General features: G+C 36.7%; 3 protein-coding genes across 4 annotated transcripts; 1 reads left to right on the top strand and 2 right to left on the bottom strand.

Annotated features, from left to right (window-relative positions):
- On the bottom strand, positions 790-2,638 carry LOC104746891 (probable glucan endo-1,3-beta-glucosidase A6). Its single transcript, XM_010468432.1, has 3 exons — positions 2,563-2,638; positions 1,138-2,478; positions 790-968 (listed from the first exon to the last, which is right to left on the bottom strand). Exons 1-3 carry the CDS (start codon positions 2,606-2,608, stop codon positions 931-933), a joined length of 1,425 nt encoding a protein of 474 aa, XP_010466734.1. The 5' UTR covers positions 2,609-2,638; the 3' UTR covers positions 790-930.
- Positions 4,476-6,252, top strand: LOC104746890 (uncharacterized protein At4g14100-like). Of its 2 annotated transcripts, XM_010468431.2 has the most exons (4): positions 4,476-4,796; positions 5,124-5,136; positions 5,750-5,906; positions 5,994-6,252. In XM_010468431.2, exons 1-4 carry the CDS (start codon positions 4,510-4,512, stop codon positions 6,104-6,106), a joined length of 570 nt encoding a protein of 189 aa, XP_010466733.1. In that variant the 5' UTR covers positions 4,476-4,509; the 3' UTR covers positions 6,107-6,252. The 2 variants fall into 2 exon arrangements, 1 of the variants encoding a protein (XP_010466733.1); XR_002035401.1 differs by lacking the exon at positions 5,124-5,136 and having other exon boundaries at positions 4,476-4,808.
- On the bottom strand, positions 7,903-11,201 carry LOC104746889 (receptor-like kinase TMK4). Its single transcript, XM_010468430.2, has 2 exons — positions 8,787-11,201; positions 7,903-8,634 (listed from the first exon to the last, which is right to left on the bottom strand). Exons 1-2 carry the CDS (start codon positions 11,059-11,061, stop codon positions 8,114-8,116), a joined length of 2,796 nt encoding a protein of 931 aa, XP_010466732.1. The 5' UTR covers positions 11,062-11,201; the 3' UTR covers positions 7,903-8,113.

Genomic DNA, 15,605 nt, shown 5'->3' with positions numbered 1-15,605 from the left:
GAAGCATTATGGAATCAATTATTTTTAAAAACAAAAATGTGAAATTTTGAATTGTAAGAAGACTACCTAATAGTATTTGTTGTTTTCACGTTAGAATTATTATATGAATAACATAGAATCTAGAAAAGACTCAAACAAGACATAAATAAAGTGTTGTCTACTAGCTAGTGCGAATCGGATGACTCATGCATGACTCCATTTTTTTTTTTGGTTTTAATGTGAATTATATGACTACTCCACTTTAGTGATTCTTTTGCTTCACAATGCGATAGATCCTTCCGATTCCGAATTTGATCGTTTGTGCTCATGAATGGATTACAAGAGAGATGAGTCTCCTCTTTACTTTGTAACGTAAATTCATAAACATTGTACTCTTTTACAATCAAGAAAACTATTATATTGTATATGCTTTAATTTAATTAGTCGATATAATTTGTTTTTCATATCTTAAAGTAATTTTAGGAAAATAGATTGTGCCCATATCAAAAAAAAAAAAAAAAAAAAAAAGATGAGAGAACTTTTTTTTTTGGTTAAAAGAACAAGAATATTATCTTTTTTATTCATAAACGTAAATCAAAAACTTAATTTTTTATGCGACACAGTTTGGCCTATTTCTCGTATAGTAATTATGAGCAAACCATGTCGTCTTATAAACTTCTCATAATGTTCTTCAGAAGACTAATAAACTACTTGTCACTAGATAAACGAGACAAGATCAGGGGATTGCAAGCTTCGCATCAAAATATCAGTAACAAATTTTTTTTTTTAGATTATTCAATCTTTCCCAACAATAGGAAACAAGGATCGTACAAGCTTGGAATAAAAAGTAAATTAACAATAATTATCAAGAATTAGATTGACTTAATACGAAAGATCCAGCTTTTGTTCCTTTCTTCTCCACAACACGCCTAAGTCACACGAGGCAGCCCCTCACAGGGTAACGCTAGGGAACTTGCAACGCTCATTTCCTGTAATAAAAATAAGTAGTCATTACAAATAACAAATTAACAAACATAAGATTATTATTTAACTTAGTCAAGAAATGCCTTTACCATAAAGAAACTACATTTAGAACAAAATTGCATTGAAGTCTGTCATAGAGTTTTTTTTGTGAGAGACAAGTTTAGAGAAACTCACCAGGGTTGGTCGTCGTCTCACGGGCCAAGCCATTAAAGTAGCATTGAGAGCTTTGGTTCCGGAACTGAGCCCAGTATGAGCTAAATGCATAGCTTGCATGCCAAGATACAGAGACCGGCGCGTAACACTCTCTCCCCGGCGCCAACGCTGCACAAGTTTCATTGCTTCTTCCGCAAGCAAAGTTGAGTGCCTGCCCTAACTCTGCCTCGCCTGCCCCATCTACCGCCACACACCACACATTTCCCTTGAACGGAACATTGTTACTCGGTTTAGGCAACTTATCGAAGCTTGAAATTGTACCGCTGAAATCGATTTCGTAGATAGGTGTACCGTCATGATTCAAAATGCCCCAATGCCTCTCGGTTCCCGAACCGGGTTTTTGGTTTTCGTTGAACAAGGAGAACAGAAACGTCGGTATAGGTGCACCGCGCCTAGCTGGTGTACCGAGTGGTGGGTTAGCGGTCAACTTCTTGATCAAATTCCGGTTATATGTCGCGGCATTGAGAATATTGGCACCGGTTTCGAGGATATCACCGGCATTAGGCCACCCGGTTTCCGAAATTGCGAGACGGACGTCCGGATAACCGAGCTTGGTCATTGCAAAGATAACCGAATCGAGCATCTGGTCTAGAAGATTGGTGTAAACCAAACCGGTTTGAGGATCGATATAAGTCGAATTAGACTCGAAAAGAGCGTAATCCAGATGGTTATTAACCGGATCAGTGGACCAAGGGAAGTAAGGGTAAACATCAAGAAAGAAGAAAGAGTTTGTTCCGTTGAGAAACTTCAACAACGGTAACATCACCGGGACAGCGATATCTTCACGGAACGCACCACTCGAGGGAGGAAAACTCGAACGAAGAGCGTCCATGGCTAGAGGAGTCCCGACTTTGATGTTGTGAATCCCACGAACTCTAAGAGAATTCACAACTTTACGCATGGCAGGGACTAGATTGGCCCATATTTGCTTGTCTTGATCAGAACTGTAGCTGAGGATTTCGTTTCCAACGAGGACGAATCGGATTCTGGTTTGTGGGTAGAAAGGAAGGACATTGGTGGCAACCCAGTTGTCAGCAGTGGCTTGATCAGCGCCAATTGAAATGATCTGGTCGTTAGGGACCATGATGGTGACGTAAAGATTGGTCTTAGAGAGTAGCTTTAGGGTTTCTGGATCAGCGTCGTAGAGCTTGACGTGGCCAGCTTTAAGGGATTTGATGAGGTTGATTGATTGGTAAGGAGAAGGAAGATTGTTGCCTAATTTCCCATAGTTGATCCCAATCCTGCTTGCAAGTGCTAACACTGTTCTGTTGCTTTGGGAACCAATCGCATAGCAACATGAACCTGTAAAAAAACATTAGACAGTTATATAAAAAGAAAGATTGTGTTTTAAGTAATCTTAATGTATATGTATGTAATGAGACTTACTTGAAAGGACAAGGAGAGTGAATAGGAAGAGAGCAAAACGAGACATTGTATTTTTTTGTTTCTTTTGTTGGAGAGGAGAGTGATTTGGGATGAAGGAGAAGAGACCTTGTGAGTAGTATTTAAGAGGAAATATTAAGGGATTGTGTGTTAAGGATTAGATATAATCATTCATGCAAGAAAAGCTTTTCGGTTGACTATTACTTATTGTTTCTTGAATTCTCACAGTTCTTTTGGTGTTTCTTTCTATAATTTGTGTCTTAGTTAGTATATAAAATGTTTAAAAGAAGATTGGTTGGTTTGATGGTTCAAAGGTTACCAACAACGCTTTGCCAAATTGTTCACTCGAACTCTGTAGACTTATTGCTATTTAAAATTAAAATTAAAATATTAGTTGAATGTTAAATTTTGTATCTCATCAACAAAAATGTTGTTACAACTTACAATATGAAAATAAAGAAATATTTAGTTTTTCTTTTATCTTCATTTCTGTACTTTATTTTTAAAAGTACTAGGTATGGAGCCCCGCGATATCGCGGAGGAACTCATTTTAGTAAAATATTCATTACAAAAATTTTTTAATTAAATTTATTTATTAAACTATTGAAATTTTTAAACTATTTAATAAAAAATTCAAAAACATACAAATTTTTGAAACATTCTTTATATCTTTATTGAAAAATATTCTTTAAAAATAATCTTACCTTCACATATGATTAAATATATAATTAACAATGCTACACACATCAAATTAAATAAATTTTTACGATTAACTGCCATTAGATTACATTGCAGTCGTGTTATTTCGTTCGCTTGTATTCGTCATAACTTTTCGTTCGCATCTTTTCAATGTAACCTTTTATTTGTGTCTTTTCGTCGTAATTTTTCGTAAAATATTTTTTAATTTCTGAAAAATAAATAAATGCAATCTACAGTCGTTTCTTCTCTTCTTAACTTTACAGTCACATTTTTATATATTTTATGAACTGTTACAACTTGTTCTCTTGTTGTCAAATATGATATGTAAATGATTATATTTTTAAATATTTTTTTTAAAATGATAAAATTATGAATACATTGTATAAGACAATATAAATTTATTAAATAATCATATAATAAATTACAAATATTAAAAATATTAATTGAGGACCATTCTTAAAATGACAGAATGATTTGTTTAAATTCATTTCAAATAATATGTTTGAGTTATGCTAAAACCAACTTGAACCACATTTTTTAACAGCTAAAAACAAAAAATTTGGTTTGGATTTATACCAATAGAATGATAATCCTCGATGAATAGATGGTTGTATACCTAGGGACTGAATATAATTAAATATTACAACGATTAACAAAATATATCAAAATGGATTAAATTTCTCACAGTGATGAGACGTCATTTCTAACAAATTCTCTTTTAAATTATACAAATATAAAGAAAATTTGAATACAATGATGAAAAGTTATTTATATATAGATTTCTAAAGATGTGAACAGACACAACTGTTTGTAAAAGACACAACTATATATTCAACAGACGCAACTTTTTTAGAGAGACGCAACTGTAAAAATTTACTGTTAAAAATATAAAATAAAGAAAATTTGAATACAATGATGAGAAATCACTTATATATAAATTTATAAAGATGTGAACATTTGAATAGACACAACTATTTGTAAGAGATACAACTCTACATTTAACAGACGCAACTTTTTAAAGAGACGCAACTGTTGAATTTTTCTGTCAAAAAAAAATATTTTTACGAAAATGTACGACGAAAAATCGTAACTGTTGTTGGCATTTTTTCAGATTGTTATTATTATATAGATTTTTCATCTAATACTATTTTAAAAATTAAGATATTCCACCGTGGAAAGATATCTTAACAAAACGTTACTGTGACCATAAAGTGTTATCATCTTGTCTGAAACAAGAGCACACTAATCGACATGTCCTTCAGACAAATCTACTCCTTCCTTATCCTTCTCTACCTCGTTCACTCAGCCGCCGCTGGCGATGATGAGCCGGTTCCTGCGCCATGGCCGGAGCAGTTTCACGCATTGATGTTAATGAATAAATCCGGATCCTTGGAAATTGTAGACCTTTGGTACGACTGGGTCAATGGACGTAACTTTAACATCATTCAGAAGCAGCTTGGCAAGCTCAAATATGACCTCGAGTGGAACAATGGCACTTCTTTCTATTACTCCCTCGACCAATCCAGAACCTGCCGCACGTTCATTTCGAGGTTAGTATCCTCTTTATTATCACTTCCTCTGTTTCTTGCTCTTTATGTTACTCTCTGTGGTTTTTTGGGGTATTTTTAGTGTAATTGACTAAGACATTGATCAAATTTGAAGAAAGAAGAAGAAACTTTTAAGACCTTGTGAATTTTGATTGTGATAAACTTTTAGAGATGTACACTGTGAATTGCATAATGGCCACTCTCTTAGTGTGAATTTCATAATGCATAGTGGCACATATGTGTGTTTCTTGCTGTTTATGTCGATTTTGAGGAGAATTTGTAGTGTTTTGGCTAGAGAACTACCAAAATATATCACAGTTTGAACTTTGAAGCAAGAAGGCCAACTTTTGGATTCCTGTGAATTTTGTAGTGTTTCGAAATTGAAATACACCTAAAAGAAACTTGAAGATCATGTCCTAAGTTTCTGTCGTGACATTTCATTCAGTTGAGACTTTTTGAAGTTGCCTCTGGTCCTCCTTCATAACTTGGAGAGTATATAGCCTACTACGCTTCCTTCTTAGATATCAGTGTTTATTGCAAGCAAATGGGTGTTTTCGTGTCAACGTGAGCCCACAGTAATGCTTTGATTTTTTTCTTTGATTGATAAAAACCTATCTTCATCTTAAAATTTACAATTCACTCTCAAGTGATGGTCATAATGAGCCACAATGGGAATCTAACTAAAAATAGTGAGGAGGACTTGAGAATATTTTTGGACTAACATTTTTAGAGATCTTAAGACTTTGGATGGGAAAATTATGCCTATGATAGGAACACAAGGTTTCTCAGAGCATTTTTTTTTGATGATACACTTAAGTTTATGCAATCGTCATTTAGAGTACAATTTGTAGATCTTTAATGTTTTTACTTTCAGAAACATAAACTGTATTCTAGTTAGTTGCTGAGACTAGTCTTGAAAATGTGATTGTCTAAATGGATTCAAGGTTGGAATCTTGAGGCCAAATTGGCTAGATGGAGCAAAGTATATGGGCCAACGACATGTAAATGGGTTTTTATGCAACGTATGGGAGAAGGTTGAGTTCTTATGGTATTATGAGGATGTTGTCACCAAGAGACCTGTACAATGGATCTTCTATACAGGTTAAGTGATTGATACTATTGACTTTATGAGTCAGTTAATCAGTTTACTTGTCTTGTTTAACCAAATTGTGAGAGATAATATTGCAGGGAGGGAAGCTCATGTGATGACATTTGAGGTTGGAGCTGTCCTAGAAGACGAGAAATGGCAGGCTCCTGTCTATTGTTTCCACAATGAGAAGAAGAAGAAGCAAAGTGAGTAGTAAAAATTGTGTTTCATTGTACATGTAGAGTTTTGAGCATCTTTCAAATATATGTCAACCGTTCAGTGAGGAAGTCATAATCAAAAACTTGGTTTTATGTAATCTTGTGGAGTATAAATAAAAGTAGATTTGTCTCAATTCATTTATTTATAGGCCTATACTGGGCTTTCACTATTTCTTTTGTAATTACCTTCTTATCTAAGCTAAGGTCTATTTTTTTCTTTCTTTTGAACAAAAGCTAAGGTCTACTAAGCACCTTCTTATTTGGTCCCCAAACGTATCTTACTTGTACTCTCTAATACCCATTTGCCCAAATTCTCTAAAATGTAAATTGTGGTTAGCTAATAATATAAGACAAATTAGGATAGCAATTAGCAAGGGGGCCAAGTAATCATAATAAGTTAAAAAGTAGGTCCGACAACATTCAAAAGAGAATCTATGTGATGTCATGACATTAGCAATAAGCATAGATGATAAAATCAGAGTATCAGAATAGTTTCATCTTTTTCATAACGCGTATCCAAATCCATTAGTTTAATACTAAAGCAAATGCGTTTTAAAAATAAGTAAACCAACCTATAAGTTTAGCGTTGTGGAATCATTATGGGAGAGGATAAAGTCAAGAGACCAAATTACCAATGCACATGTGAATAGGTTCCTAAACATATATTAATTTAGACAGAACACAAAAAGGTTATTTAGCCTTTGAACTTTCTGTCTTCTAATAGATAATTCAGATGTCCATTTTTTTATTTTAGAAAAAGAAGCGTATATGAGTAGTGATATAGACATTTAGAATTAAACATCTCAATCTTTTAGCTGTTTTGCAATTACTTTTGTAATATAACCTATCTTTTCCAAATATATGGCAAAATATAAAATGTTCTTTTTTTTATAACCTATCTTTTACATGTTTTGCAAATTGCAATTATAAACCATTTGGAATATCAGTAAAGATGAAAAGACAAATATGAAAAAAACCTTAACACATAAACTGGGTTTTAAGGTTTAGAGTTAAAAAAAATAAGATCTCCATCTTTTAGTATTACAAAAAAGAAACATATAGAAATCAAACTTTTATTCCTTTTACTATAAAGAAAATTAAAGATAACGGGGAATATAGTAACATGCTTCTTTCTCTTCTTTATTCACTTTTAAAGTTGGATCTTTGCTTTTGACATTCTTTTTATCGTCACCCCATCATATGCGTCACCTAATGTTGTTGTCTCCAAATCAATTTCCCATCACTTATTTCTTTATACTTTCTTCCCATTCTAACGTTAAATTGTATGATTAAAAATATACTCTCTTTAGACAAAATATTTCAAAGTGCTTCTACTATTAACCTTTATCATATCGCGTTTTATATTAAGCTTCGATTCTAGTAGTATCTACATCAAAAATTAAAGGAAAAGAAGAGGTAGATAAGAATTAGTTGAGCCAATTAACCAAATAAGAGATTGTGACTCAACAGAACACAACAACAAAAACAAACACCCTAAATATTATCTCCAGAATTTGAGCCATAAAAGGTGGCAAATAAGTCTTTGGCTCTATAACTCCACAATTAAACACAGCCTGTAAAAAACTCATCAAATGATTACGACGTTTACATTTATCTAAAAAAGTCATATCCGTTTCACGCGGCAAAATTAAAACTAAACAAACAAAAAAAGAAAATAACAGAAACTTTGTTCACAAATTTCACAGCTAAGTAAAAGATTCCTAGTTACAGCACTTCAAATTTCAAACTAACATTTGGTTTTCTTATCTTCCCTTTTCTACAAAACCAAAGCTACGTAATACAAGTTTTCCTTAGAAAGAATGAACAAATGCAAAAGCTCAAAGTGGTCAGACGCAAATACAAGATACATATGTGCTTTAGTGCTTACAACATAGTATTACATATAATCATCATATCATTATAAAAAAAAAAGAGAGAAGCCAAAACCAGAACGAAAAAACTTAGTAACACCGATTTAACACAGATCGACACAAAGTTTGGTGTCACCGACCATCAGCTGAATCAAACGTGTTAGGAAAACCAGAGGTCTTTGGAGTAATACTAGTCTGTGTCTGAGAATAAGAGAAGTCTCCATGGAACATTGTCGATGATGATGTTCCTTCGTTTTGCCATCTCTGTAAAGCTTGAGGTAAACTCATGTTCACATCGATCCCGAAACTCTCTTCTTCTTCTTGGCACGACGGTTTCCATTTCTCTACTAGTGGACCTAGCACGTTTACCGCGTGGCCCATGTCTGGTCTTTGTTGAGGTTCTCGGGCTGTGCAGTGTCCTGCAAGCTCAGCAACTCTGTGAATGCTCTCCATTGTTTCCTCGTCGGCCTCTAAGGTTTGGTCGAGCGCCTTGGGGATGTTTTCTTTGTTGATTAGCGTTCTTCTGAACCATGTTACTAGATGAGATCGCTCGTCTGGTAATGAATCATCTAAAGCTCTCCTTCCAGTTAATATTTCCATAAGAACCACTCCAAATGCATACACATCCACTTTCGTCGTTACTCTTCCAGTAGCTGCAACCATATACAAGTATAAGATCAATATCCAATGCAGATACTATAAGCACAAATAACACAAATGGCATAATGTATTGCATAGAACCATAACAGAGACTAGGCACATTGTGAAATTAACATGAGTAGAGATAAGAATAATGTGAACTTACCGGCATATTCTGGAGCTAGATAACCAAATGTGCCTGCTAATCTTGTTTCAAGAGAGTATTTCCCATCTGGTGCGTTCTTAACCAGTCCGAAATCAGCAACCTTGGCCCTCATGTCATCTCCTAGAAGGATGTTAGAGGGCTTTAAATCTCTGTGGATGAAGCTTTGCTGCGCCAAACTATGGAGATATTCAACACCTCTTGCCACGTCTAGAGCAATACTCACTCTCTGTTTCCATGTCAGAGGAGAGTATCCGAGTTCACGCCACTCAAACAAATGCTGTCCAAGATTTCCCTGTGGCATGTACTCGTAGACAAGCAACCTCTCGTTCCCGTTCACACAATAACCCAATAAAGCGACCAAGTGTCTATGCCTGACCTTAGTGAGTACCGCTATCTCAGCCTGAAACTCGCTCAGTCCTTTATTACCCATTGCTGAACATTCCATCCTCTTGACTGCAGTCTTTGTTCCATCGTGTAATTCCCCAGCGTACACAACACCAAAACCACCTCTTCCCAATATGTTATCCTCACTGAAATTATTTGTAACCTGACGAAGAACCTCCATTGGAATGGTAACACTTCCACTTTCAAGAAGGAAACGATCACTATTGTCACCACTACTAGGACTGTTCAAAGCATTGAAGTTATTAGCTCCATTTCCATTAGCATATCCACCACTACCACCACCATTAGATATAGCAGCATCACTAACCAAAATCTTCCCAGCCTTCTCAGGATCCGTCCTATTAAACTTCCCATACTTCCTCTTCATAACAAATTTGTAAACCACAAATCCTAAAATAGCAAGAAAAACTAAAACCGCCACAATAACACCAACGATCACCGGAGCCTTACTACCACCATGACCACCAGAAGACCCACCAGAACCACCACTAGTATCAGCACCAGTTCCATGCGTTGAATCATCTCCACCTTTAGTTCCCAGCAGAGAGTTCCCCGGTTTGTAATTAAACTTCACCGAAGCAGGAAACTTCGGTATCTCCCCTTTAAGATTGTTGTTTGACACATCAATCAACTGCAAACTAGTCATCAACGTCAACTCCTTGGGGATAACACCACTTAAATTGTTGTCATTAAGGTAAACACTCTTCAAAGAAGTGAGATTCGCAATCGCCGGAGATATAAAACCATTGAATCCATGTTTCCCAAGATTCAAAGTGATAACATTCTTCCCACCTGAATCACAAGAAACATAAGCCCAACCACTACAAGCATCATCACCTTTCCAAGACTCAGCCAGCATTGGCGGATATCCCAAACCTCCAGCCACAGCTAAAAGCGTCGTCACCTGAGGACTACAGCTCTGTCCTGGTACACTAGTACAGAATACGTTGCCTTTCGTGCTTAATTTAACATCCGGTGGGAAGAAAGGAAAAGGACCTTGTAACTTATTGTTATCAAAGGTAACGTTCTTCAAGCTTCCAAGTGAAAGAAGCGTCGGAGGTACAATTCCGGTTAAAGCATTGTCTCGGAGCTGTAGATCGAAGAGATTCTCGCTCTTGGAGAGATCTGGGATAGGTCCAGAGAACTGATTCTTCTGAAGCCAAGCTTGTGACAATGACGTCATACTCGAAAGGACTTCGATCGTTCCGGTCATCCCCATGAGTTGGTTGTTGATCCAGAGGTTCTGAATCGAAGATTTGGAAAGCGACGGCGGCAAAACTCCGGTGATGTTGTTGTAAGATAAGCGGAGGTTTTGAAGAGAAGCGAAGGAATCGAAAACGTCAGGCAAAGCTCCGAAGATGTTTGTGCTGTCGAGGTAAATGGTAGTGAGGGAAGTCGAATCAACGAGCTCAGATGGAAAACCCCAAGGAGTAATGTTTCTGCAATCGCTCAAACTCAAGATCTGAAGACTAGTGAGTCCGGCGAAAGCTCCGGTCTCAACTCCGAGGAAAAAATTCTCGTCTATGTAGATCTCTTGGAGAGAAGAGAGTTTAGCAAACGAAGGGATTTTACCGGTGAGTCTATTACGCTGAAGAGCAAGGGTTTTGAGCTCGGAGAGAGTCGAGATCTCAGGAGCTATAACGCCGGCGAGAGATTTATCAGCGAGGCTGATTGAAGTGACGCGGTTTGAGGTGCATCTTACGCCGCTCCATTGGCAGAATCCGGTTGATGTTGTTGTTGACCAATCTGACGGCGGAGGATTGAATGATTTAGCTAAAGCGAGCATTGCTGCTCCGTCATCGGCGACGGATGTGGTTAGGAATGTGGCGAGGATGAGGAGGAGGAGGTGGAGAGGCGTTGGAGCCTCCATTGGTTTAAGTGAACACGCGCGGCGCGTTGTAAATGTAGAAGGAAGGAAGATGAAGAAGATGATGATGAAGGAGGATTTGGTTTAGGGTTTGGTAATTTTTTTTGCTTTCTGTTTTTTGATTTTTGGAAGAAGAGAGAGACAGAGAGAGAGAGAAGATGAATGGGAAGCAAACGAAGAGTGAGGTGTCAAGGCCTATTATAAACCTAACCGTTTAGTCCCCGTCCCGTTCCGTTTAAAAAATATACTGTTTATATAATTCACTTGAAAACAAATTATGAAAACAGAAAAAAAAAATACGCGTTTTTTTACAATATTTTCCTTTTTATATAAATTGTAATATATGGATGATAATAATGGAGAAAAGGGTAAATTGATTGAAATAATCATTGAAGGAAGGTGGTTGTAATAATGGAGATTAAATTTGGAATCATAATTCGTGTTTGGTGTAGTATGGTCGGTAATTAATAATTTTTGAAGCTTAATTTAAAGAGGTAGTAATGGAGTTTTATTGTTTTTTTTTGACAAAAATGGAATTTTATTTATGTGTTTAGAAATGATTCTTTGAATGTGGTCGAACCTTGAACCTATTGGTGGCTGAGGACCACAAAGTTTCTATAGTGGTGGCTAATGGCTATAGCCTATATACTTTGTGTTGACCAGCATGCATACCTACTGATGCAACATTCATTGCACTGCTTTGCTGCAGCCTTCCCAGTTACCACACCGTGATTCGAAGCTTGCGTGGAGCAAATTATTATTTTTCATTTACTATATTTCCATAAATGGGAAATTCTTAATTTATGATGCAACTTGATCGGTTATTAATTAGAGAAATTGATAACATGCAATGTTAGGTAACTTTAACGGAAAAAAACCATCATTTTATTTACAATGGTAAATCGATACTTACGACTTAACAGTCGTTAATTCTAATGACAAAATTATTAATTACAGTTAAAAAAATAACCTCTCATGGTTAATTGGTTATTAACAACACTTGCCTTCTTATTCTTCCTCCAAATCGATTTGGGATTTTCGAACCCTAGAGACAAAAAAAATTCTTCTCAAACGTCCTCAAATCCCAAATTTTGTTGATTGCGATGATTGTTGCCGTCTAAGTAGTTGGGGTTCTGGTGGATTGTCCGGTGTGTTCGACGCGTTAAATACAGAGAGATGAGGTATGAAACCATCGTTAATTTCAATTGCAATGTTTAGGGTTTGCGATTTAGGGTTGGAGAGATATTCAATTAGGACCCGATTTTGTATTTGTTGTGATGTGATCGGCGCGTTATGGTATTCAATTGGGTTCGCGATTTATGGTTCTCGATTTAAGGTTCCGAATTTGTATTTGTTGTAGTTTAAATCAAGTTTTCTGGGTTGGGGATAGTTATTCTATGCCTAATCAATTAATGTTTTTTTTAACTTTCAGTTGTTTCAAGCAAATTAAGCTCAATATTCACTACAGAGGAGATGTCTCGTTCAAGGATGGGTCTTTCGTCTATATTGGAGGAAAAGAGGCTAAGAATATGTTGATTGATCCTGACTTTATGACCTGGTCAATCTTCAGCGAGATCTGCATAGACAATAATGTATCGGGGGTAGTGAAACAATTATGGTACAAGCTTCCACACGAAAACATGACTTCTGCAAGAGTTATCGAAGAAGACAAAGATAGTGGCATTAGAAAGTTGTGTAGTGAAGCCATGATTGGTGGTGAAGTCGACATCTTCCTTCAGGAAGCTGTGTCTCAACCTGAACCATTTCATCTGTCTCAGCCTGGGATGCAGTGTGATGTTGAAGCTGATGTAGTGTCTGATGAAGACATTGAAGTAAATAAAGGTGTGAGGTTCACGAGGATCAGGGAGATGATCTAGCAGAAGAAGTTGTTGGGGCCTTGGGGATCAGAATGATCCATTGTTTAGTGCTTTTTACGAAGAAATTAATAGAGAATCTGATGATGGAGGTCAGGATTGTAACCAAGCTGAGGCAGAAGCTGCTCTTTACCAAGCTGAGGAAGAAGCTCGTCATGAAGCAGAAGATGCAATGCATGAAGAGGAAGAGGATGAAGAATTTGAGAGGCAATGCATGGATCCTGAGCATCCTGAGCCTATTATGGACACAGATGAAGAATGGGATGCTTTTGACGCCAAGAAAGAGAGATATCTAGAGCTAATTACTCCAAGGATAAGCCACCTTACTTGTGGATAAAGCAGATGTTTCATAATGGAGTGGAGTTCAAGGATCAGCTCTTAAGGTATGTGTTGAAGATGAACTACGATGTGAAGCTATGTAAATGGAGTCAGACACAGTTGGTGGCTACATGCAGGCATGAAAAATGCAGTTGGAAGATTTATTGTTCTGTGGATAAGCGCATAGGGAAATAGTCACTGAAAACATATGTTGATAACCATAACCATGCTGTGAGTGGGAAAGCTAGGATGTTGAAACAAGGTGTAATTGGCAGATTATTCAGAGATGAAGCAAGAAGGAGACTGTCTTTGAGATGGACTGACATTAAGGATGAGATCATGATGAGGTACACGATCTTGGTGTCTAAATGGATCTACCAAAAAGCAAGAAGGGTAGCATTTTATTTGGTGATACAGACACATAGACAACAGTTTGCAAAGCTGTTGGACTATGAAAGTGAGATAAAGAGGTCTAACCAAGGCACCCACACAGAGATTGTCACCATTCTGCATGCTAATGGTAAGCAATAATTTGACAAGTTCTATGTCTGTTTTCCGACACTAAGGAGAACATGAAAGAATTGTTGTCGGCCTATTATAGGACTTGATGGAGATTTTCTGAAATGTGAATTGAAAGGTGAGATTCTAGAAGTTGTTGGAAGGGATGCAGATAATATGATTTATCCTATTGTTTGGGCAATAGTTTTAGTTGAGGATAATGAATCATGGTCTTGGTTTGTTGATAAGTTGAAGAAGGATTTGGATTTGGGATTAGGAGATGGTTTGACTATTATGTCAGATAAGCAGAAGGGCTTAATCAATGCAGTTGCAGATTTGTTTCCAAATGCAGAACATAGGCATTATGCGCGACACATATATGCCAATTGGAAAAAGGCTTATGGTGATTACGCACATGAGAGTTTCTTCTAGACTATTGTATACACTTCAACTGAAGGGGATTTCACGTATAATTGGAAACTTTGAAAGCTTATGATCCACTTGCATATGAGGATTTGATGAAGCAAGAACCAAAGTCATGGTGCAAAACTTTTTTCAGTTACCATTCTAGTTGTGAGAGTGTTTGCAACAACCTCTCTGAGAGTATCAATAGAACAATCAAGGATGCTCGGAAGTTGCCAGTTATACATATGCTCAAGGAAGTCAGGAGAATATCCATGAAGCGTATAGCTAAGCTGGCTGATAAGACAAAGAAGTGTGATAAGAGGTTTACACCTAAAATTATGAAGATCCTCGAAGCCAACCGCAAATCAGCCAAGTTTTTCTTTGTCCTCAAAAGTGGTGAGACCAAGTATGAGGTGTTAGAGGGTGTTGGAAGCTTCAGTGTCAACCTCCTTCACAGAGAATGTGCTTGCAACCAGTAGAAGCTCAAAAGCATACCCTGTCCACATGCAGTATTTGTCATCACATAACACAATCATGATCCAGAAGAGTAAGTAACTATGAATTTGCGCATATAAAGTGGGCTAATGTGATTGTGGAATAATGTGATGTTTTCGGTGTAGTTATATTGATAGACATTTACAAACAACAGTATGGAAAGATACATACAAGAAGAACATAGATCCTGTAAATGGTGAAAGATTGTTGAAGAGAACCGACAAAGGACCAATTGAAGTGCCTAATAAGAGGAAGAAGCGAGGGCGCCCAAAGAAGTTTAATAGGATAAAAGAGCCAGATGAATCATCAACTAAGCTTACAAGAGAAGGTAAAATTGTGACTTGTAGCAACTGTAAGCAAATAGGTCACAATAAGGGAACCTGCAAACAACAAGCAGTACAATCTGCTCCTCCACGCAAAAGGGGCAGACCACGGAAAAGTCTGGTAAGTAGTCTTTGTTAGGTGTAAGATGATCTTTGTTTTATATGAGTATGACAATACCTAATCATGGTTGTTATAGGATAATGATGACCCATGGAGCATCCACAATGCACCACAATGGTGGAGGGCTGCTTAAAGTCAATCTACACCACCTCTAGCTCAAAGTCAATCCACACAAAATCAAGAAGTTCCGCAATCTTCAAGTGCTCCAGCTGCAACTAAAAAAACTGGTACATACAGGCACGTGGAGATGTTTGGTGACCTGAGAGAAAGTCGGATTAAGATAAAGACCAGTCTTTACCAATCTTTTGTTTACCAAAGATCACTTGTAGGATGATTTTTAGTAGGAAGATGTCTTTCTTTTCGTAGGATCCTGATTGTTTTTGGTGGAGGGATCCTTATATTTTAAAACTAACGCCTACAGATGACATTAGATGTTTTTTTCAATTTCAGTTTTTTGGATTTCAAGGTTTTTGGATTTCATTCATAAGACTACAATTACAACCATAGATAAAG

Source organism: Camelina sativa, chromosome 15 (genome assembly GCF_000633955.1).
Source record: "Camelina sativa cultivar DH55 chromosome 15, Cs, whole genome shotgun sequence".
NCBI lineage: Eukaryota > Viridiplantae > Streptophyta > Magnoliopsida > Brassicales > Brassicaceae > Camelina > Camelina sativa.
Note: the sequence above shows the minus strand (reverse complement) of the source record. Positions and strands in the feature narration are given on the sequence as shown.

What these genes read in the sequence shown, in the direction of transcription:
- LOC104746891 (XM_010468432.1), bottom strand. Translation starts at nt 2,608, where the DNA reads ATGTCTCGTTTTGCTCTCTTCCTATTCACTCTCCTTGTCCTTTCAA. An exon ending in CACTCTCCTTGTCCTTTCAA is followed by an intron (nt 2,479 to 2,562) that starts GTAAGTCTCATT and finishes GTTTTTTTACAG; the next exon opens with GTTCATGTTGCTATGCGATT. An exon ending in TGAGACGACGACCAACCCTG is followed by an intron (nt 969 to 1,137) that starts GTGAGTTTCTCT and finishes TTTTTATTACAG; the next exon opens with GAAATGAGCGTTGCAAGTTC.
- LOC104746890 (XM_010468431.2), top strand. Translation starts at nt 4,510, where the DNA reads ATGTCCTTCAGACAAATCTACTCCTTCCTTATCCTTCTCTACCTCGTT. An exon ending in ACAATGGATCTTCTATACAG is followed by an intron (nt 5,907 to 5,993) that starts GTTAAGTGATTG and finishes ATAATATTGCAG; the next exon opens with GGAGGGAAGCTCATGTGATG.
- LOC104746889 (XM_010468430.2), bottom strand. Translation starts at nt 11,061, where the DNA reads ATGGAGGCTCCAACGCCTCTCCACCTCCTCCTCCTCATCCTCGCCACA. An exon ending in TCTAGCTCCAGAATATGCCG is followed by an intron (nt 8,635 to 8,786) that starts GTAAGTTCACAT and finishes ATATGGTTGCAG; the next exon opens with CTACTGGAAGAGTAACGACG.